The sequence below is a fragment of the Phytophthora cinnamomi genome, assembly GCF_018691715.1.
Source record: "Phytophthora cinnamomi strain GKB4 chromosome Unknown Contig4, whole genome shotgun sequence".
NCBI classification, from domain to species: Eukaryota; Oomycota; class Peronosporomycetes; order Peronosporales; family Peronosporaceae; genus Phytophthora; species Phytophthora cinnamomi.
This window is the reverse complement of record NW_027150937.1, coordinates 744,591-772,398: the sequence shown is the minus strand read 5'-3', so window position 1 is coordinate 772,398 and position 27,808 is coordinate 744,591. Positions and strand designations below refer to the sequence as shown.

Here is a 27,808-nt window from a genome sequence, read left to right as displayed (position 1 = left end):
TCTTCAGGCGCGACCTTTCACGCTGCGCACTACTTCGTGTAAAATCCGTTGTAATCGAGTCGTGTGCACAAGTTGGAAAGATGTGAGTTTTGCTGACAAACCAAAGGCGCAGGGGTTAGCGATATGATAAGCGCACATAAAAAGCAATGCACGGCTACATACCTGCAGCAACGATCGTCGCAGCAACTGCTGCATGAACTCGCCGAGCAAGGAATCAAATTGGTTCTCCAAGTCATTCGTCATGCGCACGAAAGGGTTCTCTTTATCACCTTCGGTTAGCGCACGCTCCACATCGTCAGATAGTTCTTTGATACGCGTTCGCCGCATGTCCACCTGGGAGGACTGGCGGCGCCTCAACACGCCACCTTTCTTCTTGCCGCCAAAAGTTCCTTTCTGCCGCTGGTAGCTCGCCAGGGCAACTTCCGCTTCTTCGCGCGCTCTTTTCTCGGCTCGGCGGTCGCGCTCAGCCTCACGTTCGGCCTTGATGGTCTCTTCATCCAAGAAATACGGCCGGGTGAACCTCTCGATGCTGTTCGCGAAGGTCATACACACCGTCATGAGCTTCGTAAGAACGCGCAGAAGGTCCGGGTCTGTCAGTAGACACTCCTTCAGGCAAATATCGAGAAACTCGCCCTGGAACTCCAGAATGTCGTCCACAGTTTCCGCCGTCGCGAACTGCTGCTGGAAATCGTGCCACCGTGGGGAAATCACCTCGAACATCATATAGTACACGAAGTTTTGCTGGAAGTGCAGCATGCGCTGTCTTAAACAGAACGATGGACCGAGCGCTGACCGCAGTGAAAGCTCCTTTGTAGCCTGGTGATTCAGCCAGGCATCGCAGAGCTGACGCTCCACGTGCTTGCAAAAGAAAATATGGCGGAAAATCATCTGGTACTTGGTCAATGCGCCACAGGAGATCACGAGCGACAGCGGCCACTTCACGTTGTAGTCAAGGGTGAACGCATCGATCACTTTATAACCTGGATGGCCAATGGACGAGGACTCGAACGTTGTCAACGAATCTCGAACTCTTTTTTGTGCTCGTTGATGAATGGCCTCCATGTGAGATATAAGGTTATGCGGCGACAGGAAACACTGTAGATCATCCTTGTACGGGTCTGAAGAACACGTGGATGTCTGGAGCGACAGATGCAGCAGCGATTCCAACCTAGGAAGGGACAACTTATCAGCGCGCAATTTTAGCTCTTCTTCTGCAACATCCATAAAATCAACGAAGAAATCTCCCTGGTCCATGAGGAAGTAGTGTTTCAACGAGATAAGGCGGTTTTGCAAATCATTCTCTCGCACGAATAGATCTAAAAGCGTCCGACTCGCAAATGCGTGGGCCTTGTCGATCAGCTCTTCATATACTGACTCACTCGAGGAATAAACGATTTCACCGGCAAATGGACAGTCTACTTGGCGGTTGCACGTGCGAAAAACATTCAAGTACTTGCCTGCAGTCAAAATCTTTTGCGCCACTCGCGTAAGAAAAAGAGGCACTTGCGTCTCACGAACAGTGTAGCGACTCTGCCAATACGTTGAGTACGGGTTATCTTGGACATCCTCTTTGCTCACTTGTTCGTCTCGTCGGATCATAAACTCGTCGTACGGATCCACAAGATCTCCATGGTAAATCCACCGCTCCACCATTTTCAAATAGGGCACACTGGCTCGCTCCATTAGAAACGAGAAAACCTTCCGTGCGTTAGAATCGCCAGCCAATGACGACATAATTCGCTGAATCTCCGTGAGTATGGATCCACCACCGATAGTTTTACGACATGCGTCAACCAACAAACTCAGCATCTCCAGCGTCCGTAGGCTTGGCTGTACGTGGTACCATAATTTCTGAATAGTATAGGGAACAGCTCCATCCATACCCACAGCGCCGCTTCGTGCCTGGTACTCAAGCTGCCCCACCATGATCGTATACTCCTTCACAAGTGTTTTTAATGCCGCACAAAGCGCGTGACTCACTTGACCATATTCATACCGAGAGAATTGCTCAATGTAGAGAGTCAACTTGAGGTAGAACTCACCCAATGGCAGGCACCGGGATGCCAATGTTAGCAACGACGGATCCATGCCAGGTTGATTGAGACCGAACTTAAATGAGCGCGTTGACTTGGCGGTATCAACGCTATGAGTTTCCGTGACGGCCAATTTAACGTACCGACCTTCAACACCGAGAAGAACGTACAACAAGTCGTCCACAATAATCGATTCTTGTACCGACGGTGGATACGTGGACAGAGGGGCCAGGTTCAGATCACAATCATCTGTAGCGTGGTGTCTCCTGGCTTGCGGTTGAACAAACGCTTCGCCAGTCAAGTATGGACGTTCACGATTCCATTCCGGGTCGTAGGGCAAGTTTGACTTGGTGACCTTCCAGATCTGCACCGTATCGTTGATCCCATCGTTTTCCTTGCTGAGTACGACTGTTGCGGGGTCCGACGAACCGTTGTGGCCATATCGGCTTGGACGCACAGCGAGATAGAGATCAGCTGTGTTCATCTTGAGCATGACTCTATCGCTTGTTGCGATGGCTTTCTGTTGGCCCCACAGCCTGCTAGCAGCGTCCACGGACACGAACGAATCCTGATTTCCGCCAGCGAAGTCCTCGCGCATGTCAGCGACGGGATTCACAAGCCTCCACTTCTCGCTGTTAGAAACTACTGGTCCCTTCTTCGTCGTCAAAGTCTGCGTTGCAGCGTCCACCGACAAGAACTGTCCTTTGCAGCTCCCACCCACACAATACAGCGACACGACATCCGAGTAATGCACCGCCGCGCAGTCCGAGCGCAGTGCGGTGTTCTGCAGCACAAAGATCTGGTCGTCATCGCCATCCAATCCGTCTCCACTCACATCGATCTGCGCGGTAGTCGACGGCCGCGCCCGTGCAATGCCCGCAGACCCGCCTGCCGGTGCGCCTGGCGCCGTGGGTCTGGGCGGCAAGTGCGACGCTGCCTGGTGCTGCTGGTTGCCGTCCTTCAGCGCCGAGATCCTGAGACACTGCCGACTGCTGAGCCGGAGCCGGACGGGCGCGTTGTAGAGAATCTCGGCGCCGCAGCTGGACGGCTCCCTCTGCTCCTCCCCTCGCTGGAACGGCCGCGCGGCGGACGCCATCAGCGGCGACACGCTGCTCGTGGACGCCGAGTACATCGAGTGCGCGCCGAAGCTCGCGCCCGCGTACTGCGACGAGGAGGCGGAGGGCGCGAGGCCGCCGACGGGCTGCGCGCCCAGCAGGCTGTCCACGCGGCTGAGCATGGCGCGGTGCGGCGACAGCTGCGTGGCTGGGTTGAACTCGAGGCTGCTGCTGACGCTGTAGAAGGACGCGGAGCGCGGCGTGCTGCGCGTGCTGCTGTGGTTGGTGGGCGTCGTGTTGCTCGTGTGGGCGCCGCTGGCGTTGAGCGCCTTGTCCGCCGCCAGCTGCTGGCGCTGCTTCTCCATCTCCAGGCGCGTGCGTGGCGACAGCGGGTCGTCGTCCTTCGGGGCGTCCGTGGCCACGTGCAGCGCGGCGGTGGCCGGGAAGGCGCCCGAGCAGCTGGAGGCGCGCGCCGAGAAGCCGCCCGCGCGCAGCTCGCTGAAGGTCGGCGCGCGGCCTCCGACGCGTAGCGGGCCGGCTCCTGCGGGCTTGGAGGCCAGTGAGGAGCGGCCGCGCGCGTCCGTCGCCAGCGGAGGCGGCGGCGGCGGCGGCGGCTCGTCTGGATGCGCCATCTTGAGGCTTTTTGAAGCTGAGCGCGCGCAGAGTGCGCACACGCACTAAGTACGATTTGCATCGTCCGACGTCCGACGTCCGACGAGTGGCGATGGCTTCACCGCAGAACAATACTATTGTTCAAACGGAAGACGTGGGCTGATCCTCCGCTCTCTGCTACGTGGCGACGCGACTCTCATGCGGGTGCGTAGACAGCTGCAGCGCCGCCTTCCTGGGAGGAAGACGCGGTGGCGCATGGCGCTGCAGACTGGATGCTGACGGGCCTGCGTGCGGTTCTTGTCCTTGTTCTCGCGTTCGTGTTGCGACAGCTCCCGGTGTCTGTCGGCTTGGTGCTGTGCATGCTGCTGCTGTGGCTCGTGGGCGCGCTGTTCACCCCCGCGGAGGAGAAGGGCGGCGTGCTGGCGCTGTCTGTTGCAGAGTGAGTGGCGCTCTGCGGTTGCTGTGACGGGTCCCTTCTTCTCCTCATCGTCTTCTCGTTTGTGTCTTGGCGCTGGGCAGTGTCATTCTGCGCCACATTCGCCCGTGGGTCTACATCACCGCCGGCTTCTACCACCCGTACATCCTTCAGGTGAGCTAGCACGCTGGCCCCGGTTGCTGTTGTGCGGTGCTAACTCCGGTGCTGCTGTAGCTGGCGTTCGTCCTGCCTCTCGCCTTCGGCCTGGCGAAGCGGGTGGAGCCTGATCTCGGCGCTCTCAACCTCGTGCGTCTGCTGCTGTTTGCCAACACGGCGGCAGCGGTGGTGCTGTTCGTGAACCTCTTCGTACTGTACATCATTTTCCGGAACCCCGTCTATCTGTACGAAAGGGGTCCTGCTGCTGCTTTTGGTGTATGTATGTATGTGTGAGTGGCTAACGGATCTTTGACGATACAGGGAGGCAAGCTTCTCAGGCTTTACGGGTGGAATTACGGCGCTGCTGGTGGCATACATGAAGCCGACGCCGTTTGCGACTGCACCGTTGTTCCCCGGCGTCCCGCTTCGTGTACGATTTACAAACGGTGGTGCTTCAGTAGTTTTGTTGTGCTCTTACTGATGTTTCTGCTTGTTGCCGTGGCATCCAGTTTTACCCGCTGGTGGCAAGCGTCATTTTTTCATTTTGCACCATGGCGGGCGTGGCCTTCTCGGCTGTTCCATCAATTAGTCTGATGCTGCAGAGTGCCGGTCCCCTCTCCGTTCTGGGAGGTTACTTCGGTTGGTACTACCTGCGCTTCCTCAACAAGAACCGCGACCAGACTGTTGGAGACGTGTCGGATGAGTTTGCGCTGGTGGTGCTGCTTCCTGACTTCTGCACGTACGTAGTTTGTCGATGGAGATGGCTGTGTTGACAGGTGCGTCTGAGTATGTTGATTAACATGCTGTCTGCGTTTTACTTTAATAGGCCGCTTGTTGGACCCCTCGCGAACTTCTGCTTCAGCGTGGTCAAGCTCTGTGGATTCTTTAAGAAGCGGGCGGCGCAGAAGCCCAAAATGCTCCCGATCCTAACGGTACAGTGCGAAAGGTAAAATTCTGGTTGTAGGGTAGATGTCGTTGACGCATTTCGTGTTTCGTGTGTCGCAGGAGATTAAGAATGATCCGATCGCTGAGCGCCGAAAGTGAGTGGTTTTATTGATTAAGGGTTTTGCACGCTAGAAGAACTCACGTTTATCCTTGATTCTGCTATGCGTAGGGCGCGTGCGATGAAGGCACTGGATGAGAAATTGGCGAAGCTTGCTCATGCCCGCAATGACAATGGCCACTCGTCACTGTTGTCTGTGGAAGTGCGCGATGACGTCGACGAATAAACCATATGCATCCTGTTCTTCTGCTAGTGGATTGTGAATGTGGAAGATGAGGAGTTTTTAATGAATAGACAAGGGTGCGGAATGCCCGAGCGTGTTTTTCACATCTTCTCCTTTGTTAGACCCAATGGTGTGTAAGCCAAGGTGCTGTGGCACCATGAGGCTTAGGAAGTAGCGGAAAACACACGACGCTTGCGTTCGGTGGTGGCGTAGCTGCCTTTTCGTCTAGGCTGCGATACTCAACGATCTGGCCCGGAAATGCGTTTTCAAGAAAGCACGCGTCGGGGTGGGCCATCTCAAGCCAATGGTCGAACTTGTAAATGTACTTGGCGACTGCGGCGAAGTGCGCGTGCAGAAAGCTGTATATAAACTGGAGCGACCCTATTTCTTCGTGGTTGTCGATGCGCCACACCATGATGCTGCTGTTGTAGCCTCCTGCACGCTGCTCGTTGGCCATGTCGTCCGTTTTCAATAACGACAGCACACCCAAGGGAGGAGACCACGTCAGTAAATCCACCATCCTGCTTACGATCACAGTGTCGAGGTCCATGTAGAGACACCGCGAGTGGCCAAATGCACGCAGTTTCGCATTGATCTCACTGGAAAGTAGCTGGCACTTATTCCACCACCCTTTCCAGCCGTCGAGCAGCGGCAGTACATGCATATTCTCGTGGGAGTCTATGCCCTCCGGATCGTCAGTTAGGCACACAAACGTCAACGACAGGTCTCCGCAGTGCCGCGTGACGGAATTGTAGAGCTTGTTCACGTACTCAGGACCGTACTTGGCGCCCCACTTTACGCAGACAACGGTGACTCCGTCCCCATCACTAACTTGGTTGCATGTCGTGTCTTCGCTAGGCACGCCACTCGGCTTATACGCCCGCGGCTCCCTACTCTGCTCGTCCAAAGGCAGAACCGCGCGCGCCAGCCCGTCGGGCATCGCCTCGCGGATAGCGTCCGCACCGATCTCGCGGGCCAGGAGCTCCCAATACGTAGCAACCGCCTCCTGCTGGCGCCCCAGTCGCCGCATCAGCATGTTGCGGTTGTAGTGCGCCTCCGCGAAGTCCGGACGCAGGCCCAGCGCCTGCTCGCAGAGCTGCAGCGAGTCCTCCAGCCGCGAGGCGTCCGCGACGGCCAGCTGGGCCGCCAAGTTGACCTGCGCCTCGACGCACTGCGGCTCGCTCTGCAGGACTTCCTCGTACAGGCGGACAGCGTCGTGGTGGCGGCCGCGCCGGGCCTCGACCGCCGCGAGCTCGAACTGCCACTGCAGGCGCTGGCGCCGCGTCTGCGCGTCCTCCTCGGGCGTTACGCCGTCCTGCAGCCCTTGCAGCGCGCGGCGAAAGTGCGCGGCGGCGCTCTCGTATCGGCCCGAAGCCGCCAGCAGCAGCGCCAGCCGCGCGTGCCAGCGGGCATCGCTGCTGCTGCTCGCGATCTTGTCGCCGGCCATCGCTGCAAGTTGAAGGGCGCCGACATGGCTACACGGAGCCCAAAATTTTGCCCATCCCCCCGTTTCACTAGCGCTCAGTATAGGGTCTGAGTTGGTGTGCGGTCGGTGGCGCGTGTGGCGGTAGCCGGCCGCACGAGCGGGCGAACGTGCGCAGAAGGCGGCGCCGCCTCAGTCTCCAACCGGAGCAGAGCGACCGACTGAGCGCAGCGCAGCGCCATGACCGTGTACAGCTGGGGCCGCGGCGAAGACGGCCAGCTCGGGCTCGGCGACACGAGCGACCAGCACCGGCCCGTGCCCATCGACGCGCTGGCCGAGCGCCGCATCGTGCAGATCGCGTGCGGCAGCGGCCACACCGTCGTGCTCACAGGTGAGAGAGAGCAAGTTGCACTTGGCCATAGAAAGATGCAGACTGACTGACTGACGGACGGACGGCTGGGGCAGACGAAGGAGAGGTGTACACGTGGGGACGCGGGGACGACGGCCGCCTCGGCCACGGAGACAACGGCTGGAAGTTCGTGCCGCGCCTGGTGGAGGAGCTGCGCGGCAAGAACATCCGCCAGGTCACGTGCGGCAGCTACCACACGGCCGCCGTCACGGTCTCGGGCGACCTGTACACGTGGGGCGGCGGCATGTACGGCAAGCTGGGCCACGGCAACGAGACGGGCCACTCGACGCCCTTCCTGGTGGAGACGCTCAAGGGCATGCAGGTGCGCCAGGTGGCCTGCGGCAGTCGCCACACCGTCGTGCTGCTGGAGAACAAGGACGTGTACACGTGGGGCGACAAGGAGAACGGCGTGTCGGGCCACGGCGACACGGAGGGCCACCAGTACCTGCCGTGCCCGGTCGAGGAGCTGCGGGGCAAGAGCATCGTCCAGATCTCCGCCTGCGGCTTCCACACGGCCGCGCTCAGCGAGTTCGGAGAGGTTTTCACCTTCGGAGAGGGCAAGTTCGGCCGGCTGGGACACAACTCGGAGCGAAACCAACCCGTGGCTCGCTTCGTGGAGGCTCTGGCGGGCAAGCGCGTGAAGCAGGTGGCGTGCGGTGGCTTCCACACCGCCGCAGTTACGGAAACCGGAGAGGTATATACGTGGGGTGGAGGAGAACACGGCCAGCTTGGCCATGGGGACAAGGTGAATAAAACGGTGCCCACGCGTGTCGAGAGCCTCGTCGAGAAGCTGGTAGTGCAGATCACGTGCGGATGGAGTCATACGGTCGCGCTCACGGACACCGGCGAGGTGTTTACGTGGGGGAACGGAGACCACGGGAAACTGGGACATAACGACACGACCAAGGTCACATTGCCTAAGCTGGTGGACGTGCTGGAGGGTAAACGCGTCATCAGCGTGGCTTCTTACAACGAGCACACGGTCGCGCTTGTGGACCCGGTGGCGATGCTACGAGCCTCTATGCTGACGTCTTCGTACGTGGGAGACATGCGCCAGCTCATCGACAGCGCCGAGTTCTCAGACGTTACATTTATCATTGAGGGGCGCGCCGTCCATTCGCATCGTGCCATCTTGGCGGCTCGCAGCGATCACTTCCGCGCCATGTTCTCGTCCGGGATGCGCGAGTCTCACGAGCAGGAGATCCCGCTGATGCACACTCGAGTGCCCGTGTTCCTAGCGCTACTGGAGTATATTTATGTGGACTCGATTAATGTGGGGGCGGAGATGGCGCTGGAGCTTTACGCCGCTGCCGATCTGTACACGCTGGACCGCCTCAAGGGCCTGTGCGAGATTATCGTCCAGAAGAACATCAACGTTGAAAATGCAGCTGCGCTCTTCCAGAGCGCTGACGACTTGCACTCGTACCGCTTGCGGGAGATCTGCCTGTCGTACATGGTGCTGAATTTCGACATGGTGACAAAATCAGACGGCTTCGCAAGCCTTTCGCGCGACCTTATCCTGGAGGTGTTGCAGAATCGGTAGAAATCTAAGCAGACGACCACGACTCAAGGCGACCAAGGCGAAGCAGATGCCCTGGCTTTTGGTTTCGCATGTTTCTCCGTGCTCGCCTCTCCCCGAGGAGAGTGTCCTCCTAATGTATACGAAAAACAGCTATCATTATTAACAGTCGTGCCATGTGCCATAAACCCAATGGGATAAATGGTTAGCTGCTTTTACTCTTACTCCACAGCAGCATCATCCTGCCCTGTGATCTTTTGGAAGTTCCAGTCGTGCACCTCGATGCGCTTGCCCACATCCTCCAAATTCCTCGTCACGATGTCCAGCCAGAACTCGGCCAGGCGGAGCTCGGACTCAATTGATAAGTACTTGACCTCGGCTCGGTTGTAGTCGCTATTGCTCTTCAGGTACGCACGATGGCTTTCTCGCTGCGCCTCACGCTTCTTTTCCAGAACAGGGTTCACAACAGGCGAGAAGGTGTGGTGGTTCCCGTTGCCACCGACGGATCTTGTCGGCGTCGACGTGCTGCTATGACCACCTCGTGGAGATGATGTTGTCACTCGATCCGAGATTGTCACCGACTTGGCTGGTGTCGACGGTCCATGCGTTACCGGAGAAGACGAAGGAGCGCGGGCATCATGATGAAAGGGGCGGCGGCTGTGAAAGTAGTGGTTATATCCGTGAGTGCTGCCGTTCTTGTGTCCTTCCTGACTGCCAGTTCCGTGCCCCTGCTGCTCGTCCCCAATTGTGCTCTCCTTGGTGGCCTCCGTTACATTCTGCTTTCCATCGTCAACCTTTTTCTCGGTAGTATCAGCAGCTTTTGGCTTCGGTGGAGAGTCCCCAGACGAAGAGGAAGCCGCTGTAGGAAGCTGTTTGTCCGCAGGCGGATCTGCAGAACGTCTGTCGTTGTTGCGGCTACTACTGCGCCCGCGCGACGATCCCGATCGCGACGCCGCATCTTCGCTTCGACGTCGTCGGGAATCCGACCTCGATCGGCTTCTTCGACCATCGTGGTCGTATCGGTATGGGCTGCGACTGCGGCGACGCGGGCTGTTGCTCCGACGACGTGGACTGGGGCTGCGTCTTCTCGGGCTGAGGCTGCGACACGGACTTGGACTGCGTCGGCGTGGGCTAGGATTACGCCTTCTCGGACTTGGGCTGCGGCGATCCGGAGTAGCGCTGCGACGCCTTGAGCTGGTACTGCGGCGGCGACGCGGGCTGTGGCTGCGTCTCGGGCTTCTGCGCCGTGGGCTGGGGCTGCGTCTCGGGCTTCTGCGCCGTGGGCTGGGGCTGCGTCGCCGAGGACTGGGACTACGGCGGTGCTGCTGCACGGTCTTGTACCTGCGTGGACTGGGGCTCCGGCGTCTTGGGCTGCGACTGCGCTGGTGGGAGCAGGAGGCGCGCTTCCGCTCCGGGCTGGGGCTGCGCTGGCGGCGGCTCGAGTCTCGACTGCGCCGCGCGTCAACGCTCCTGCTCCTGCTCCTGCTCCTCCTGCTGCCGCCCGACTCTCTACCTCTGGTTCGCTTCTGGAACTCGTGGCGGCGTTCGTGGCTGGCGCTGGGGCTGCGGTGGCGCTGGTAGCGGTCGGAGTGGCGGCTGCGGCTCTTGCCGAACGCCGCCGATTGCTCCTTCTGGCGGTCCACGACGCTGCGGCTGCGACTGCGCGTGTCTCCGCGGCTCGGGCTGCGACTGAAGCTACGGTTGCGATGGCGGCGGTGGCCGCGCTCGGGGCTGCGTCGGCGCGGCGAGCGGCTCCGGCGGCGTCGATCCATCCTTGGGGGAGCTCTAAACCGGATGAAGAGGTACTAAAACTGTACCGCCTACCGGTATAATCTTCGGTATACGTTTGTTTTCGTCCAATCAGCGCGGGCCAGACTGACGTCGAGGTTCTCAGAAGGAAACACCCGAGCTAATGGCGCAGTATCAGCCCAAGCAGCGGCCGAGCCCTGCGCCCGTGCGGCTGCTGGACCGCCGCGGGGCCTCCGAGCCGCTGGCCGTCGCGACGCACAAGCCGAAGATGAATCCACGTCGCAGCAGTAACGGCGACAAGACGCTGTTCCGGCCCAAGAATGATGGGAAGACGCCACCGCCGCTGCCTCCCGCGCCTCCTCGTCCGCCCGTGGAGGACGCGCAGGTGCTGGTGCAGCGGCTCCAGACGTGGGAGCAGCTGCTCAAGGGATGCAGGCAAGTGGTTCGCACAGGTAGAGGAGGAGGAACGCCAGTAGCTTGCTCACTCTGTGCTGCACTATTGTTGCTGCTCCCCATTGCAGCGAGGGGCAGGACGACGCTGAGGCGGCGCGCGCAGCTCTGCGCCGCACGTGCGTGGAGCTGGTCAACGCGTACCCGAAGACGGCCAGGCGATTGGTACGCACGAGTCGTTAGCAGGCCAGGAGAACAGACAGACAGACAGACAGACAGACAGACAGACAGAGACAGAGGACTGCAGTGTTAACCATGCGCTGCGTGTCGTGACAGAGCATCAGCGAGCGGCTGTGGAGGAGCTGGTACCGCGAGATCGAGGCGGACCAGTCGCCGTCGGTGCTCGCGGCGTGCTCAACGTTCTACTCGAGTCTCGTGGGCCAGCTGCAGTCCTCGCTGCGTCGACCTGACCGCTTGCCGGAGCATCTGGACGCGCTGAAGCACGCGCTGCAACTGGCGCTGGTGGCGCTGGGCGATGTCGCTCGTTACGAGCAAAACCGCCTGCAGAAGGGCGAGAGTCGGGATTGGTCTGCGGCGAGAAAGCACTACCAGCGCGCGCTCGATGTGGCGCCGTCGAACGGAAAGGTGTACAACCAACTGGGTCTGCTAGCAGTGCTGGAGGGGAAGCTTGTCGACGGGGCGTACCTGTATGTGCGTAGTCTTACGTGTGAGCACCCGTTTGCAAATCACAGCAATCTGCTTCATGTGCTGCAACGCGGGAGAAGAGAGGACAAGCAGCTTCAAACGCAGCAGCAGTCGTCGGGATCGCCGAGTGGCGAGGCGATGGAGACGTACTCTGCACGCGTGCTTTCGGGATTGCATATGCTGTTGACCGGCGAAGAGATAAAGTCGGAGTGGGGCAAGGCCGTGGAGCGCATGCAGGTTGCACTTACCCACCTCCTGGACGCATGCGACCAACAAGACGAAGCGATGCCGATAGACGGCTCTCTTCTTAAAACTCTGTCAGATACACTTACGCACGCCGTGTGCTTGATGATCGTGCTGACCCACAACTCCCAGCAGACTATTGAGGGGGCATCAAGCCGTCAGACATTTGACGAAGCCTTTACAACTGGCGCAGGAAACGAGCGGGTACAAAAGGCTTTAGGTGTCGGCAACGTGATGATGACGTGTATGCTATCGAAGCTCGATGCCTTGTTGTCTGCGTCGGCAGAATCCACTCGCTCCAAGTACTTCGCTAATGCTCTGTTGCCCGCGTTGAATATTTACATGGACTGGCAGCATTCGCACGAAACTCTTTTTCACAAGATGAACCTGGGTGCCTCTGCATTGCAGGAACATTGTGTTGCCCTATTCCACACGTTGTCCGCAAATGGGTTCATTGAGCGTGGCCTATGCTGTGCGAGGAAGCGTGGCGATGATCTGTCTAGCGCCGTTCTGCCTGAGGACCGTGAGATGAATGGGTTTTTGCCGTACGAAAAGGCCCTCCTAGCACGCTTTCCTGTGGAGCTGATCCCAGAAAGAAGTTCGTCTCAACAATTGTCGGAAGAAGAACGTTTGGTGCTGCGTGCTACGCGATTTATGGCTCTAAGCGAGAGGTTTGTGTTTTCGGGGAAGCCTCCGACTCCGATTTCGTCCGTGACGGTCGCAGCTTCTCCTAAGCCTCGTGCTGCTAGGAACACGGCATCAAATGCGGCTAAAAGTACCAGAATGATTTCGAATGAAACACGCGCGTCTACGAATCTGGATCCATTCGCGATCGATCCTGTCCTCAGTGGCCGACTTTGCGTCTTGTGCAGTAACACAAGCACCTTTGTAGACGGCACGTGCGAGTTTTGTGGCTACGAGGATGAGGATTTCGAGGACGACACTGTTTCGGACGACGGAGGAGAGAACTTGAACCAACCTTCCTGGATTCGGCAGTATGATCTGGCTTACAGCAATGATGACTTGAGTCCAGAAAACAGCCCTGCCTCGCCGTCTGTGCGGCGTAGCAGCCCCACAGCTTCATCTTCGTCACCTCAGTCAGTGTCTCCAATGTCACCGCCTGAAAAACTTGAAGTTGATTTCAAAACAATCATGTCTATTGGTGCTGACAATGAAGAGTTTCAAGACGGTTTGGCTGCACACAAGGACCAGCGGCGGCTGATTGTCATTGACGCCCCCAATGTTGCCATGAGGCACGGTAAGGGCAAAGTGTTCTCGTGTGCCGGAATTGAGCTTGCAGTGAACTACTTCCAAGCGCTAGGTCACCGCGTGGTTGCCTTCATTCCTGACTACATGCTTCAGTCTGATGAAGAGCGTGCCGAGCGCGAGGAACAGGGCGAGATCATCACAGCCGCAAAAATCCCTGATAACGTCACGCTGCTCGAGCGCTTGGTGCACAAAGGCGTGTTGATTCCAACCCCATCACAGGACTACGACGACTCCTACTCGATCCAGTACGCGGGTCTCCACGATGGATACGTTGTTACGAACGACTTGTTCCGGGATCACATTGTCAACATGATGGGTCCGCGAGAGCGCAAGGTGGCCATGCGTGCCTGGCTGCGAGCCCACCAGATCTCGTACTCGTGGGTGCGGAACGAGTTCCTGCCGAACCCGAACTTCAGGTGCGAGGGAATAAGATACTGTCATTTAAAGCTATGATCTCACTGTTGTGGCGCTTTGCTTCCTAGGTTTCCCGACGCCAGTGGGAGTACATTGTAATGGCCTTGACCCACCCCTGTGGTAATCCATGAACACTCCAAAACCATGAGACGAGACGCCAACTTCAACTGCGGGAAGCGATGGCATTGGTGTTTCAATCCGCTGCTCGACGCACGGCAAGCGAGCTCCTGCGTGGAGGAAAAAAGGTAAGATAACGGAGACCCGAGCCAAAATTCCTGTCTCTACAACCGCTGGCACGAGCCCAGCGAGGCGATTGCTACCTGACAATCGCCCGTATCGGCTGAAAAGAACGCTTACAGAAGCGAAGCCATTCCAACCTGTACGAAAGTGGTCAAAAAGGCTGTGATCCTAGGCACTCCCATTAGTCGAGTCTGTCAAAGAGGACACTTATCGAGAAGGACACTTTAACTGCATAAATACACTCCAGCATTTCAAAGTGAAGGACAGTGAGTGGCAGTGCTCCGAGAGGTGAGCAGAGCTGGGATCGGTTCATGAAAACCTTGTCGAAATTACATACTATGTGCATGGTACGGGGGTATGGCGAACTCGGAGCCCGCCGTGAAGATCGCTCTCATGCCGTCACCACCTCACTTCACCTCACCTCGCATCGCGTGCACATCCGTCCGCCAGTGTGTCAGTCTGCTCGCCCGGGGGTGCGCGTCTAGTGGAAGAGCTGGGACACCGACTTCTTGCCGTGGATGTTTTGGATGGCCTGCGCCAGCAGCGGAGCGATGTCCAGCTGCACGATCTTCTCGTTGCCCTCGCAGCTCTTCGGCAGCGGCGTGGTGTTGACGACCACGACCTCCTTGAGCGCCGACTTCTTGATGCGTTCGTTGGCGGCGCCGTTGAACAGACCGTGCGACGCGAAGGCGTAGACGTTGCGTGCGCCGTGGTCGGCCAGGTGCTGCGCGGCCTTGCACAGCGTGCCGGCCGTGTCGATCATGTCGTCGACGATGATGCAGTCCGAGCCCTCGACCTGGCCCACGAGGTCCATGCGGTCGATCTCGCCGGCCTTGATGCGCTGCTTGATGATCATGGCCAGGCCCGTGTTGGGCAGGCCGTACTTGCCCACGAGCCACTCGCGGAACTTCTTGGCGCGCGCCACGCCGCCAGCGTCCGGCGACACCACCACGGGGTTCACGAGCTCGTGGTTGCCGAAGTACGACACGCCCACGAGGCCTCCGTCCAGGTTGTCCACGGGCACGTGCGGGCCGAAGAAGCCCTGGATCTGGCCGCAGTGCAGGTCCACGGCGATGACGCGGTCCACGCCCATGGCCTCGAGCAGGCGCGCCACGTCGGCGGCCGAGATGGGCACGCGCGCCGCCATCTTGCGGTCCTGGCGCGCGTAGCCGTAGTACGGGATCACGGCCGTGATGCGGCGCGCCGAGGAGCGGCGCATGGTGCTGACCATGAGCAGCAGCTCCATCAGGTTCTCGTTCACGGGCACGCACGTGGGCTGCACAATGTACACGTCCTTGCCGCGCACGTTCTCGTGCACCATGAGGTTCACCTCGCCGTCGGCGAAGCGCTCGACCGTGATCTTGCCCAGCTGCACGCCCACGAGCTTGGCCACGTTGGCGGCTAGCTCGTGGTTGGCGTTGCCGCTGAAGATCTTGAGCCCGTTGATCTTGGGCTGCTTGGCCACGGGCGCGGCGCGCGGGAACGAGTCCTCCGCCCGCGCCGCCTGCTGCTGCTGCGCGCCCAGGGCGGCGCCCGCGGCCGCGCAGCCCATGGCCAGCGCGGCCGAGGAGAACTTGCCGTGGCGAGCGACCAGTTGGCGGAACATGCTGCTGCGACGGAGGAGGAGGAGGGACTTGCGAAATGAACGGGTCCGCGACGAAATAATGGCGGCGATGGCTGGCCGTCGGGAAACCTCGCAGATCCGATGGCATCGGGTTCGGCGGGCAAGGGCGGATTGGAGGCTATCGTCGCGCTTCAACTCGGAGCAGACCACAACGTGGCGAGTGGAGCAGCTTGAGTTGGAACGGAAGGCGGTGGTGGATTTGGAGCCGACCCCGGCCTCGATCTGCAGTGGCAGTGATGCTTTGCTGCCAAGATCTTGGCGACAGACTGTTTTGGCCTTGGTCGCGGCGGGCGGTGGAGAGCTGGCCACGGTGGTGGTGGCGAACACGCCGGTCGTGTCCGCGCAGTCCAGTTTGAACAACATGCTCCCGGGATCGTGACGCGCACTAACGTTATAATAGAATCCGGATGTCACCGCAGTTGCCAGTGTTCACAACCACCAGAATCAACATGAACTTTGGCAGCTACTGTAGCGATTGCCGAGCAACAGCCACACGCTCGCTTTGGCAAGCGCGTCAGGGTGCGTCGATCCGGTCTCATTGACAGCATTTTGGGCCAAAGAGCCTCTTCCTGGTGACAGCTTGCCGCAGAAAATGAAAAGCTACGATGTTTCGATTTCCTAGCGAAGGTTGGTTTTGGTACATGTAGTATAACTCGACCACTGGGAGGAATTCAGAGCATGAAGAGCTGGAATTTGCTGGCACCACTTTCCGCTGACACTGTTCATCGCATCAGTGTGTACGACAAGTGCACATCATCAACATGCTGTAAAGTGGAAATCGCGTCACGTGAGCACTAACTTTTTCTAAACTATTACGTACAATAATTTACATGCCGACAGCTTGGCCGAGTGGTTAAGGCGATGGACTTGAAATCCATTGGGGTAACCCGCGTGAGTTCAAACCTCACAGCTGTCGATACTTTTCACTCTTGGTGCAGTCTTTGTGCAAACCTCGGAAGTCTTCGTGCAAACCCTCGGATGTAGGTTCGTTCCTAGACGTCCTAGCCTGCAAATCGATCCAGTTTACTCTTTAGTCTACCCTCCGACCTATAGGATTTGAGAGCCTCTAGCTGGCCTCCTACAACTCGAACACGGGCTCCACAAGAACGTGCGGCGATTTGGACGTTTGCCACTTGTTGCCTTGAGCTTCTTGCCACTCCGCCATCTGAACGCCAGCCATGACGACCCGCGTGCTGCTCATCGACAACTACGACTCGTTCACGTACAACATCTTCCAGGTGAGTGCGCCCCCTTCTCCTCCGCCTCCTGCTGCTGCTGCGACTGACGCCGCCTCTCTCTCTCTCTCTCTCTCTCTCTCTCTCTCTCTCTCCTGTCGCCGCTGCAGTACATGGCCCAGCTCGGGGCGCATGTGGAGGTGCGGCGCAACGACCAGATCACGCTGGACGAGATCCGCGAGATGAAGCCCGACCGCATCATGATCTCGCCCGGGCCGGGCTACCCCAAGGACGCGGGCGTGTCGTGCGACGTGATCCGCGCGTTCGCCGGCCAGATCCCCATCGCGGGCGTGTGTCTGGGCCACCAGTGCATGTTCGAGGTCTTCGGCGGCACAGTGGACCACGCCGGCGAGATCGTGCACGGCAAGGCGTCCGTCATGGTGCACGACGGCAAGGGCCTGTTCAAGGGCATGGCGCCCGAGTTCAAGGCCATCCGCTACCACTCGCTCGTGGGGCTGCCCGAGACGCTGCCCGACGTGCTCGAGGTCACGGCCACCGTCAAGGGCACCAACATGATCATGGGCGTGCGGCACAAGCAGTACAAGGTCGAGGGTTGGCAGTTCCACCCGGAGAGCATCCTCACGGAGGACGGTCTCAAGCTCATCCAGAACTTCCTCGACATGTGAACGGACGGGGAGGAGACGTCGCCGCTGCGAAATACAGTGTACAACATCCTGCTTGCTGGCTTGCTTGGTCTCTCGTCTTCTATTACATACAAAGCCCGGTTAAATGACTACACGGGGCAAGAGGGGGTTACATTTTCTCACTGAAGCCGGCCCTCCACACACCCGGCAGGACAGCTGAAGACGTTCGTCTGCGCGCACGCATGGCAAAAAGCGAGCGAGGCAAAATAGGTGGCTACAGCCCAGAGCTCGCTCACGTAGCGCGCTGCTTCGAGGAAGCTCTAGGGTTTACTTGTCGAAGACAGCACAGCAACTCTAGTCCTCGGAGAAGATAAATGTCAGGTCCTTCTCGGACGCTGGGGTAGACGGAGTCGGCACAAACTGGATTGAAGACAACGAACAAGCAATAACATGATGAGCACGCTGTCTTCAGTGCCAACGTGCAACTCAAACACAAACGCACCTGTAGCTGGTCGATTGACGGGCGGTTCTCCACGGACCACGACAGGAACTTCTGGAACTGGTGCGGAGTCATCGTGTTCCGCGATTGGTGCAGGATAGTCTACAGAGCGAAGATCGATGGTAAGCAGGAGCAACACACTAACCCAACAGCACGTGCAGAAGCTCACCTCAATGCCTGGAACGTAAAGCCAATCGTGCGCTCGCAGTGCGGAGAAGCACTTCCGAATTGCGTCGAGCTTGCGTGCCTCCTCGCTGGCAGGAACCGCCAAACTTGCCAACCGTTGGCACTGGTCGTCTGTCAGACCCAGTTGCGCACGTAGAGCCTGGGAAAACTCCGAGTTGTCCGATGCTACTGCGATCAGAGCCTGATTTTCAGCATTGGCGCGACGGATCTGCAGCCAAACAACACCAACCCCCGTCAGAACTCGGGTTACATAAATCACATAGCCGGCAATCCCAGCGCGTACCGCATCTGTATTGCGCGAGTGTTGACCGAGGATACGCGCCATCAGCTCCATCTTGGCGTCCTTGGACATCTGCGCGTGGCGAAGGTGCTCTCCCGAACTGTACTCTGCAAAAAGGTCAACAACCAGAACGTCAGCTCCCCTTTCAGCACCCAAACAGCACCAATAAAACACGCCGATCCACGTACGCAGCGCCGTGGCCAGCTCCTCGGCGTTGCCCGTGCCGAACTGGTGGTTCTTGAGCATGTTGAGCGAGCTCTCGAGCTTGGACACCTCGCCCTCGTACGTCTCTACCATGCCCTTCTTCTTCTCGCGCCGCACGCGCGCCGACGCGCGGTTGCGCTCCAGCCTCCGCTGCCTCCGGTCGTCCTCCTCCTGCAGCTTCTGGTAGATGGACAGCAGGTCGGGCGTGCGCATGATCTGCTTGATCTCCTCCGAGCCCATGAGCGACGGGTCCGTGCCGCTCACGCGCGCCAGCAGCGCCGTGTCCATGGCCAGGCCGCCGGTGCTGGCCGCGAACTGCGCCGCCGAGATCTGCGAGGCCGGCGTGGCGTCCGGTCGCCCGAGCTTCAGCGCCACGGGCATCGCGGCGGCCGGCACGGCAGCAACAGCAGCAGCTCCTGACGCGGACGCCTTCCCGTCCGCCGTCATCGGGAAGCCGCCACCGTCCTGGAACGACACGCCGCGCATGCCATCGGACGGACTGGGCTGCGTCTTGGCGGCCTCCGCGCGCGCGCCGCCGCCCATGAACATGAACTGCGGCTGGGCCGGCGCCTTCCAGGGGCGCTGCGCGGCGTCGACGTCGCCCTTGACGCCCGACTGGCCCAGCAGGTTGTAGCCGAAAGGAAGACCGGAGGAAACGCCCTGCGAGGAAGGGGGCATGTACGAGGGCAGCGACGAGGGCAGGTCGCCGTCGCCGCCGCCGCCGCCCTGGGCGCCGCCACCTTGGCTCTGCATTATCGTCTGCGTTTCCAGGAATCGGAAGTGATTATCTTGGGGGTTGTATAGGCACAACGGTCACTATTGCGGGAAATTGGACCCGCCTTGTCGACGCTGAGCGCGTCACACCCGGATTAAGGGTTTTTCCTCTTACGCCTATATAATGGTGGTTTTCCCGCCAAAATACGTTGGCTCTGACGTCGCAGTCGCGCTTGGAATTAGAGACACAGGACCATGGGCGTCGACGGCTTCCTGCGCGCGCTCTCGGAGGCCGTGGACAACACGCACCTGCGGCACTTCGCAGGCCAGACGCTCGTGGTGGACGCGCTCTCGTGGCTGCACAAGGCGTACGTTTGCTGCATCTCTTCGTGTCGCTCTGTCCAACTGATGGCGTCCGTCCTGCAGCTGCTACGGCTGCGCGTTCGAGCTGTCCACGGGCAGGGACACGGACAAGTACGTGCAATACATGCTGCGCAAGGTGGACATGATGCGCGGCTGCGGCGTGGCCAAGGTCGTCCTGGTGTTCGACGGACAGCGACTGCCGCTCAAGGTGCGAGCTGCGACTGGAGTGGCTGCAAAACTGATGGGGACTCACGCTTTGGCTGATCGGTGCTTCAGTCGGCCACTCAGGAGAAGCGGCAGAGCTACAAGGAGGACAACCGCAAGCGTGCGCTGCAGGCCATGGCTGCGGCCAAGAGGCTGCAGGGGGCGGACCGACAGGATGAAATCAACAAGGCGTACCAGCTCTTCCAGCGGGTGGAACACCGCTGCTTCGAAGTGGTGTTATGGTGGAGACTGACGTATTTTTTTTTTCTTCTGTGGGGTTGCTACAGTCGGTCTCGATCACACCGATGATCATCTCCACGGTCATGAACGCGCTGCGAGCTGCGCGGGTGCCGTTTGTCGTGGCGCCGTTCGAAGCGGATGCGCAGGTTCGTGGAAGTCGACGTCCTCGGGTGTAGTCGCAATAGGATAGAGCTGATACGAAGGAACCTTGGCTGCATTGTATAGATGGTGTGGATGTGCAAGGAGGGACTGGCGGCGGGCATTGTGACGGAAGACTCGGATGTTGTGGTTTACTGCCTCACCGCCAACGTCTCCTGCCCCGTTCTCGTCAAGCTGGAAGACAACGGCTCAGCTCAGGTAACATCAAACCAGCGCACAATGAAGTTGATACCTACAACAAGGTGTTAATCGGAAGACGGGTTCTCTTGGATAGGCTGTCTCACGCTCCATCATCCACAGCAACTCGGCTAAGGCTTCATGTGAGTGGCCCTGCTTGGTAGAATTGCTTTTGTTCATCTCGTACTTATAATGCCGTGTGGACTGGTATCGAAACTTTGGTTCAGCAAACGCCTTGCTGAGGAAGATTAACTTTCTTACATCGGGGGAGAAAGAGGCCACGCGGATGTTTGTCCAAGTGTGCGTTTTAGCTGGCTGTGACTTCATTGACTCGCTGCCGAATGTGGGGTTTGCAGTACGTCTCAGCTCGACTTGCTAGAATCCTGTTCGCTACAAACACTAACCCTGCTTGGTGCTGACAGACGGCTGTAAAACATATCTTCAACTTCCGCGGCGCACCTGCACATTTACGAGTCCAGCGGCTAGTAAGCAAGCTTTCAAGCTCTGGTACGAAAATCCCAACGGACTTCATGCAGCAGTTCCTAAAGGCAGAAACGATCTTCTTCCACCACATCATCTTCAATCCGAAGAAGCGTAGTTGCGACTTCCTCGTCAGTGAGAAACACAGCAACTGCTTTCCCGACGTCCTCCAGCGTGCAAAAGAATCCCTGGGCATTATATCTTCGGAAGGTGAAGTCGATTTGACGTCCGTCGCTCAACAGCAAAATCTGCACGCAATCGCAACGTCAACGAAGAGCTTTCTTGGGCAAGTTCGCTCGCGTGAGATCGTGGAGCAAATTTACCAAGGCGAAATTTGTCCTCGAACACTCCGCAATCTCTCTGAGAGTCCAACAAGTTCGCAATCGGCCCAACGCTCGGGCGGGTATCAACCAGGACACCAAGTAGTCAATCGCGCGGACGAATTGCCGAATGATAGTTGTGGGTTCGATGGTGACTTTGATGATACCAGTCAAGGTTTCTCCCCAACGGTGACACGTTTAGCAGTTAAGAAGCCTTCCCCAATTATGACAGTGCAACAACTTGAGAACAAGAAGCGCGCACAGGCGCAGGAGCGGGAATCATCACTTCAAAATCTGGTGAATACCTACAGGAAAAGCGCACCAACTCCATCTACGACCAACAGCGAGCAGCAATGGCTGACATCGGCAACGCGGACTAGAGCCGCGGATCTAAAGCATTCTGATAGAGGCAAGACCACCTTTGGTGCTGGTGCTACAGCGCACATCTTGTCAGCGACGACAACAACAGCCAAGGCGTCGAAAGCGACTGCTACGTCGATGAAAGACCTCGTCATGAAGCACTCGCAGTCCGTCCAGGCGTCAAAGTCGCCCAATGTGCAGGCACCCGTAACCAAAGATGTGCCGCAAAGCGCTCCCGAGTCTAGAAAGAGACCACGACCGGCTGCAAAGCCCGCTGCCGACAGTGCACGAAAAGCTCGGACACTCGCATCCAAGTCGGGTCCCAGCAGCGGTAGAAAGACACTGCTGGACTTCTTCAAGCAAGGCTGAATCTGCGAGCAACCCTGACGACAAAGTGACAAAGTGTTAATGAAAGCAAATGCACAAATACTCACGCACACACTTTCATGTTGTTTCAGCTTTCGTCACTCGCGAAGGCAGTGTGTGTTTACGAAGGCCGGTTGGAAGCTTGCTTCCAATCTAGATCCGCGCTCCGGTGTCGAAGCCGTTCTCGCCCTTGAGGTGCTCCTTGATGAGCTTGGAGATGCTCTTGAACTCTGGGTTGCTGGCGTCGTTGGCCAGCTGGAAGATGGCCGACTCGACCGACGTGATGTAGGCGCCCGACTGGCGCATGCGCTCCAGGGCCATGGAGCGGTTGTAGCTCGTGGAGCTGGACACTGCGTCCGAGACCACGTGCACGTCGTAGCCCTTGTCCAGTAGGTCGAGGCACGTCTGCAGCACGCACACGTGCGTCTCGATGCCGCAGAGCAGCACGGACTTGCGCTGCGGCATGTTGGAGGTCAGGTGGCGCTCCACCTCGGGCACGAGCATGGAGAACTTCATCTTGTCGAAGATCTTGACGTCCGGCGCGTCCTCCAGGTTCTTGGAGATCTCGGACACGGTGCTGCCCAGGCGCGAGCCGTACTGGGTCGTGACCACCACCGGCAGGTTCAGCAGCTTGGCGGCGGACACCTGGAGGAGAATGGAGGGCACAGAGGTCAGTAGGCAGCCCAGTCAAGCAGGATATCTCCTCTCTCTCGCTCGCTCGGACCATGGTGTTGGTGCCGTGGATGACCGTGGGCAGCTGGAACGTCAGGCCGCGGAAGACCTCCTGCACGTCGCACACGAAGAGCACGCTGGACTGCGGGATCAGCCGCCCGAGGCGCTTGGTCGCCGAGCTCAGGGCCGCCATCGTCTGCTGCTGCTTGTCTGTCCGCTTACTGATCTGGTTGAAGAGTGAGTCCAAGTTCAAGGGCGTTTTGGGTAAAAGGCGAAATGGGTCTTCCACAGACCTATTTTTTGGGAGTATTATAAATGCTGAGACTGAGGATGCAATGCCAATGCGAGGAGGGGGTAGTGTACACGCTTATCGGCGAATTTCTAGGCTTTCATCTACGCGCGTAATAGCTTATGGACGGCTAGAGATCTTATGGACAGCTAAAATGATCGGCCTGCGTCGGCCGCGTCGAAGCGAGCGCTTACACGCAGTACTTGGACTTGGTGGCGGCCGGTGTCGGCTCCGGCGCGGGCGTCTCGGCCTGCGTCACTTCCGGGGCGGTGGTCTCCGACTCGCCGTTCACTCCCTGGTCCTGGGCGGGCACCTCGCTAGTGGAGCCAGAGGACTGCTGCACGGGGGCGTCCGTGGCAGGGGCCTCGGTAGCGGGAGCCTCGGTAGCGGGGGCCTCCGTGGCAGGGGCATCCGTGGTCTGCTGGGTGGCATCCTGCGAAGCGGAGGCTGAGGCCGGAGCTGAGTACGTCTGCTGTTGTTGCTGCTGCTGCTGCTGCTGAGCCGTGGACGCGTCGCCCGACGGGCAGAAGGTCACCTCGAAGTCGGTCCCGAATGGGCACGAGTGGGTCTTGGTGTCGTCCTTGGGGTAGTTGTACGCATCCTCGCAGGCGTCGGCCAGGCAGTTGATCTCGCGGCAGTTTTCGCCGTTCGTGTTGGACTTGGGCGTCACCTGCACGGGCGTGTTGAAGCCGATGCCGCTAGACGAGTGCTCCTTGCACTCCTGCAGGCTGGAGCAGTACTCGTACCCGGGCTCGAGGTGCGGCGGGATGATGCCGATGTCGTACCAGGCCAGGTCGAGGTCGCCCTTGGTGGCGAACTCGATGAGCGTGGCCGCGTCGCTCGAGCCATTGCGGAAGTGGCCCTCGTAGCCCTTCTCGATGGTCTTGTCGACCGAGGCGCCCGAGGCGATGGTCTCGCTCGCGTCCGTGTAAACGCTGGCGAGGCGCGTGTAGAGCTCAATGTCACCCGAGCAGGCGTTGGTGATGGTCACCGTGAAGGCATCGGCGGAGGCGAGCACCGCGGCGGAGGCGCCAGCAAGAGCAGCAAGACGGACCATTGGTACGGAGGTGATTCGGTGGGGACTCTGCGGAGCAGCGGGAAACTTGGTGAATGAGGCTGGAGCGAGCTGCCGGCCGCTCTCGATGCGCTCCGACACACACCCGAGTTAATAATCGCGCCAACGCCACAAAGCAGCACGCCAGCGCCAGATGACCACATGCTGCGACTGGATACCAGGCACCAATGCACCTTCCAGGCTCGCCACTAGCTCAAGAAACGGCAGTGACAGCCTCGATTCCGAATACTGGGAGCAAGTCTATCGTGAGCCTCTGTCAACGGGCTCATGGTTTCTGTCTCGCCAGCTGTGACCGCGGCGCGAACAACAAAAGCGGGGCTTGGTCCGCGGTCGACTAGGATCGCGATACACGGCTGAAGCCAAGCATGCGCCTTGACGCCCTCTGCTCCACAAACAATGGCGTTGAGTTGTTGAAACACCTGCCGCGCCGCTCCGCTCCAACGCGTGCTAGCCTCGTCCTTGAGTAGACAACTTGTCTTATCGCTCGAAGACGAAAAGAGCTCTCGTCCGACGTGGTGGCAGCGTTATGAGAGCCACCGCCGCCGTCTATGTATTTCATGCGCTTGCCATCGCAGAGTCAAAAGGCACCGCCGTCACGGCGTTGTGCCCCCAAAGCGATCAGCCTGTGCCTTCCTTTCGGCGGCGACAACGGAACATTTCGTGGCTGCAACGGCGCCGAGCCGAGCCTGTCTTCACGTCGAGGGCGCGCAACGCTGCCATTGTCGACACTTTGGCGTCCGGACCTCCGGTCGAGCAGATGATATCGCCCCGGCAGCAGGTTCGCCATCGACTTCTGCGACCGCTCTCGGTGCAGTGTATGTCGGCGGCGTTGCGCTTTCCGAACGCCAAAAGAGGCTGTTGGGCTCCAGCCACGAGCCCCAGGCAGATGTCGACTGCCCCGAAAGAACTTGCGTGGTGATGGCTAGCACCACAGCAGCCCGTAAACCACCAAACCGGCGCAGGTCGGCGGCATGGGGGGCTCAATCGGGTATTTGATGTCATGGTTGCGCGAGCACCGCACCTGTTTAGCATTTTTAGCATTTTAGCATTCGCGTTGCGGTCAGGGAAACATCGGATCCCGTTGGTCGTCTTCACAGCACTCGGCCGGGCCGGCACCGATGCAGTGAGCAGGCAATAGAGTAGGGTTCTTTCAGACGATCGACGTCGTCGTGTACCGCCCGGTTTGCTCGATTCGGATCCTTCGTACAAACACGAAAAATCCGTGGCTGCCGACTCCCCGGGGGATAAACGAGCGAGCTAGCTTGATGGTTGGCGGCGAAGCGCCAAAGCGATCAGCTCCGCCGTGAATACGGAGTAAGGCTGTCTGGCTTTGAGTGACTTCTCGTCGAGTCGATGGACTCGCCGTCCTAGGCCATCCGTTTGTACTGCGAGCTGCTATTTTGTGAGATCGGAAAATGGAGCGCACTGCATAACCAGCACCAACCGGCGGTGGCTGAACTTCTCAAACCCGGTTACGCATCTGGCCAGAGGACCCTCCACCGTCCTCCGATGTCGGTCAACTTGGAGTCTGTCTGTCGCGCTAGCGCGTCGTCTGCTGCGCCCGATCAGGTCACTGCCTCGAGGTGAGCTCCCTCGCGCCAGCGCCTCGTCGTGGTCAGCTTTTTCCGTCTTCAAAGCGCGTGTTACAATTAGACCAGCGTTCCCCCGCCCTCCCCGGCGTCATGGTGCTCACGGACAAGCAGCGGCAGGACCTGTGCGTGGCTCGCCGTCCCTCTGTTGTTCCCTCCCCCTCTGCCCCCCGCGCTGACCCTCCCTTCGTCTCCCCCGCAGCCACCAGGCCATGCTCGACTACCTCGTGGGCATGGGCGAGCGCTTCGCCGACTCGGCCGCCGCCTTCGAGAAGGAGGCGGACGTGAGCAAGTCCAGCGACGGCAAGCACGCCGGTCTGCTGGAGAAGAAGTGGACGTCCGTCATCCGCCTGCAGCGCAAGGTCATGGAGCTCGAGACCAAGGTGGCGCAGCTCGAGGAGAACGCCAAGCTGGGCGGCGTGCTCAGCCGCAGGGACGTGCTGGGCGCGCGCCAGCGCTCCGAGTTCCTGCCGCGTGCGCCCGCCAAGTTCTCGCTCACGGGCCACCGCTCGCCCATCACGTGCGTAGCCTTCCACCCCGTCTTCAGCGTGCTCGTGTCGGGCAGCGAGGACGCGTCGGTCAAGGTCTGGGACTTCGAAACGGGCGAGTACGAGCGCACGCTCAAGGGCCACACCAACCCCGTGCAGGCCGTGGCCTTCAATGGCCCCGGCTCGCTGCTGGCCTCCACGTCCACCGACCTGTCCATCAAGATCTGGGACTTCTCCAGCGACGGCGACTACGAGTGTCTGCGCACGCTGCGCGGCCACGACCACAACGTCTGCGGCATCGTGTTCGGGCCCGACCTCGCCAGCGACCGCCTGTACTCGTGTTCGCGTGACAACACCATCAAGGTCTGGGAGCTCTCCACGGGCTACTGCGTCAACACGCTCAGTGCGGGCCACAGCGACTGGGTGCGCGACGTGGCGGTGAGCGACGACGGGCTGTACCTGGCGTCGTGCGGCAACGACCGTTCCATTCTCTTTTGGGACCTGCAGCACATGCGCGTGCTGCAGTCCATCCGCGAGCACGAGCACGTGGTGGAGAGTGTGGTGTTCGCCAAGACAGGAATCCAGGAGCAGGTGATCGAGCGGGCGCACGCCAAGAAGCTCGCAGCGACAGGAGCGCTCATTGCAGCTAACGGAAACGCCTCGCCTGAATCCGACAACCACGACATGACCGGCAGCTCGGCTGGAGAACCTACAGGGGCGGTCGCTGCTGTCGCCACTGCTCCGTCAACCCGCCGGATGAAGTTTCTGTTGTCGGGGTCGCGCGACCGCACGGTCCGATTGTGGGAAGCCTTCAGTGGCATGCAGCTCATGCTGTTCGCCAGTCATGAGAACTGGGTTCGCGAGGTGCGCTTCCATCCCAGCGGCAAGTACGCTCTTAGCGCAGGCGAGGACAAGAGCATTCGCGTTTTTGACATTGAGGTGAGTCCGCTCAGTTGTGCTGCGTTGTGAGGTGAGGTGTTTTGAGAAGTGCTTTGTCGCTGTTGCATGCAGACTGGTCGGTGTGTGCGAACGCTGGACGAGGCCCACAGCCACTTCGTGACGTGCCTTGACGTCCACCCAAGTCTTCCGCTGATCATCTCAGGCGGCATCGACAAAATCATCAACGTGTGGGAATGTGTATAAAGGTAGGGGCAGCGCAGCCGCTCTCCAGCTTTAATCGACCCATCAAGATCTCTGGTACAGCAGCGGCGCCTGCATTGAAGTGGAGTCGACATATCTCGCTGAGCTTTCGCCCACGTGGGCAACACGTTGCAAACAGCAACCTGGACGTGGTGGCAGCGCGGAGACGACGATGCGTGTTGCGTGGTGACGAGTCTGCTCGGCCGGGTGAAATCAACAACGGCAGGAAAGGAGTAGAGTAGAGTAGGTAGGCAGCAGTATAGTGCTCTCCACGTGCGTGTGGCTAGTGTTGTTGGACGTGCCGTAGCTTGGCTCACAAACAGTATCACCAGGCAGGACTTCCAAACACCGGAATTAATCCACATGAATGGATACGCTGCGAAGTTCATATCATCTTGATACCCTGTATGTTCCCTATATGTTCGCGACGCAGCCCCCAACAAACACCATACAGCAACCATGAAACAAGCCAAGCCCGCGAACAACACTCAACAGCGCACGTTTGTTCTCATCGAAATATTACCGCGAATTAAATCGGCCTACCAAAAGACTTGGCATCCCCGTCCCTTTTTCCGGATCGCCCATTCCATTGCCGAAGTGGTCGAGTTCCAGACGCTGCAGTCCATCGAAGCGAAGGTCACAATCCCCACGACGAGAAGATCGAGAGAAAAAATTGCATCGCCGACGCCTGTCAACAGTCGT

At 59.2% G+C, this 27,808-nt stretch overlaps 14 protein-coding genes across 14 annotated transcripts; 6 read left to right on the top strand and 8 right to left on the bottom strand.

The window, feature by feature from the left end:
• Positions 1–29: 29 nt before the first annotated feature.
• IUM83_05342 (Gamma-tubulin complex component 2) lies at positions 30–3,720 on the bottom strand (the record flags this gene model as incomplete). Its single annotated transcript, XM_067929475.1, has 3 exons — positions 30–92; positions 163–1,168; positions 2,177–3,720. 3 exons carry the CDS (start codon positions 3,718–3,720, stop codon positions 30–32), a joined length of 2,613 nt encoding a protein of 870 aa, XP_067799608.1.
• Positions 3,721–3,898: 178 nt separating this feature from the next.
• On the top strand, positions 3,899–5,500 carry IUM83_05341 (uncharacterized protein; the record flags this gene model as incomplete). Its single annotated transcript, XM_067929474.1, has 9 exons — positions 3,899–3,904; positions 4,030–4,139; positions 4,220–4,289; positions 4,350–4,516; positions 4,593–4,701; positions 4,781–5,010; positions 5,098–5,203; positions 5,277–5,311; positions 5,386–5,500. 9 exons carry the CDS (start codon positions 3,899–3,901, stop codon positions 5,498–5,500), a joined length of 948 nt encoding a protein of 315 aa, XP_067799750.1.
• Positions 5,501–6,114: 614 nt separating this feature from the next.
• IUM83_05340 (Tetratricopeptide TPR2) lies at positions 6,115–6,944 on the bottom strand (the record flags this gene model as incomplete). Its single annotated transcript, XM_067929473.1, has 2 exons — positions 6,115–6,175; positions 6,268–6,944. 2 exons carry the CDS (start codon positions 6,942–6,944, stop codon positions 6,115–6,117), a joined length of 738 nt encoding a protein of 245 aa, XP_067799610.1.
• A 216-nt stretch (positions 6,945–7,160) lies between these two features.
• IUM83_05339 (Regulator of chromosome condensation (RCC1)-like protein) lies at positions 7,161–8,872 on the top strand (the record flags this gene model as incomplete). Its single annotated transcript, XM_067929472.1, has 2 exons — positions 7,161–7,311; positions 7,386–8,872. The coding sequence occupies 2 exons, from the start codon at positions 7,161–7,163 to the stop codon at positions 8,870–8,872; spliced, it is 1,638 nt and encodes a 545-aa protein (XP_067799739.1).
• Positions 8,873–9,069: 197 nt separating this feature from the next.
• Positions 9,070–9,488, bottom strand: IUM83_05338 (Dynein heavy chain; the record flags this gene model as incomplete). Its single annotated transcript, XM_067929471.1, has 2 exons — positions 9,070–9,373; positions 9,460–9,488. The coding sequence occupies 2 exons, from the start codon at positions 9,486–9,488 to the stop codon at positions 9,070–9,072; spliced, it is 333 nt and encodes a 110-aa protein (XP_067799459.1).
• Positions 9,489–9,985: 497 nt separating this feature from the next.
• Positions 9,986–10,620, bottom strand: IUM83_05337 (uncharacterized protein; the record flags this gene model as incomplete). The annotated part of the gene is made up of 3 exons (XM_067929470.1): positions 9,986–10,138; positions 10,190–10,275; positions 10,362–10,620. The coding sequence occupies 3 exons, from the start codon at positions 10,618–10,620 to the stop codon at positions 9,986–9,988; spliced, it is 498 nt and encodes a 165-aa protein (XP_067799455.1).
• A 140-nt stretch (positions 10,621–10,760) lies between these two features.
• Positions 10,761–13,717, top strand: IUM83_05336 (Telomerase-binding protein EST1A; the record flags this gene model as incomplete). The annotated part of the gene is made up of 4 exons (XM_067929469.1): positions 10,761–11,036; positions 11,123–11,212; positions 11,324–13,620; positions 13,687–13,717. 4 exons carry the CDS (start codon positions 10,761–10,763, stop codon positions 13,715–13,717), a joined length of 2,694 nt encoding a protein of 897 aa, XP_067799456.1.
• Positions 13,718–14,339: 622 nt separating this feature from the next.
• IUM83_05335 (Ribose-phosphate pyrophosphokinase) lies at positions 14,340–15,464 on the bottom strand (the record flags this gene model as incomplete). The annotated part of the gene is made up of 1 exon (XM_067929468.1): positions 14,340–15,464. The coding sequence occupies one exon, from the start codon at positions 15,462–15,464 to the stop codon at positions 14,340–14,342; it is 1,125 nt and encodes a 374-aa protein (XP_067799501.1).
• Positions 15,465–16,660: 1,196 nt separating this feature from the next.
• IUM83_05334 (Anthranilate synthase component 2) lies at positions 16,661–17,343 on the top strand (the record flags this gene model as incomplete). The annotated part of the gene is made up of 2 exons (XM_067929467.1): positions 16,661–16,720; positions 16,828–17,343. The coding sequence occupies 2 exons, from the start codon at positions 16,661–16,663 to the stop codon at positions 17,341–17,343; spliced, it is 576 nt and encodes a 191-aa protein (XP_067799738.1).
• Positions 17,344–17,655: 312 nt separating this feature from the next.
• Positions 17,656–19,223, bottom strand: IUM83_05333 (uncharacterized protein; the record flags this gene model as incomplete). The annotated part of the gene is made up of 5 exons (XM_067929466.1): positions 17,656–17,721; positions 17,804–17,902; positions 17,970–18,194; positions 18,270–18,373; positions 18,455–19,223. 5 exons carry the CDS (start codon positions 19,221–19,223, stop codon positions 17,656–17,658), a joined length of 1,263 nt encoding a protein of 420 aa, XP_067799499.1.
• A 216-nt stretch (positions 19,224–19,439) lies between these two features.
• IUM83_05332 (exo1 exonuclease 1 dna repair) lies at positions 19,440–21,507 on the top strand (the record flags this gene model as incomplete). The annotated part of the gene is made up of 9 exons (XM_067929465.1): positions 19,440–19,552; positions 19,611–19,755; positions 19,824–19,961; positions 20,039–20,137; positions 20,217–20,348; positions 20,425–20,470; positions 20,555–20,682; positions 20,750–20,938; positions 21,439–21,507. The coding sequence occupies 9 exons, from the start codon at positions 19,440–19,442 to the stop codon at positions 21,505–21,507; spliced, it is 1,059 nt and encodes a 352-aa protein (XP_067799500.1).
• A 499-nt stretch (positions 21,508–22,006) lies between these two features.
• Positions 22,007–22,718, bottom strand: IUM83_05331 (putative isochorismatase; the record flags this gene model as incomplete). Its single annotated transcript, XM_067929464.1, has 2 exons — positions 22,007–22,498; positions 22,578–22,718. The coding sequence occupies 2 exons, from the start codon at positions 22,716–22,718 to the stop codon at positions 22,007–22,009; spliced, it is 633 nt and encodes a 210-aa protein (XP_067799454.1).
• A 286-nt stretch (positions 22,719–23,004) lies between these two features.
• Positions 23,005–23,871, bottom strand: IUM83_05330 (thaumatin-like protein; the record flags this gene model as incomplete). The annotated part of the gene is made up of 1 exon (XM_067929463.1): positions 23,005–23,871. The coding sequence occupies one exon, from the start codon at positions 23,869–23,871 to the stop codon at positions 23,005–23,007; it is 867 nt and encodes a 288-aa protein (XP_067799598.1).
• A 1,700-nt stretch (positions 23,872–25,571) lies between these two features.
• Positions 25,572–27,109, top strand: IUM83_05329 (putative dynein regulator; the record flags this gene model as incomplete). Its single annotated transcript, XM_067929462.1, has 3 exons — positions 25,572–25,603; positions 25,681–26,905; positions 26,978–27,109. The coding sequence occupies 3 exons, from the start codon at positions 25,572–25,574 to the stop codon at positions 27,107–27,109; spliced, it is 1,389 nt and encodes a 462-aa protein (XP_067799576.1).
• Between the last annotated feature and the right edge of the window lie 699 nt (positions 27,110–27,808).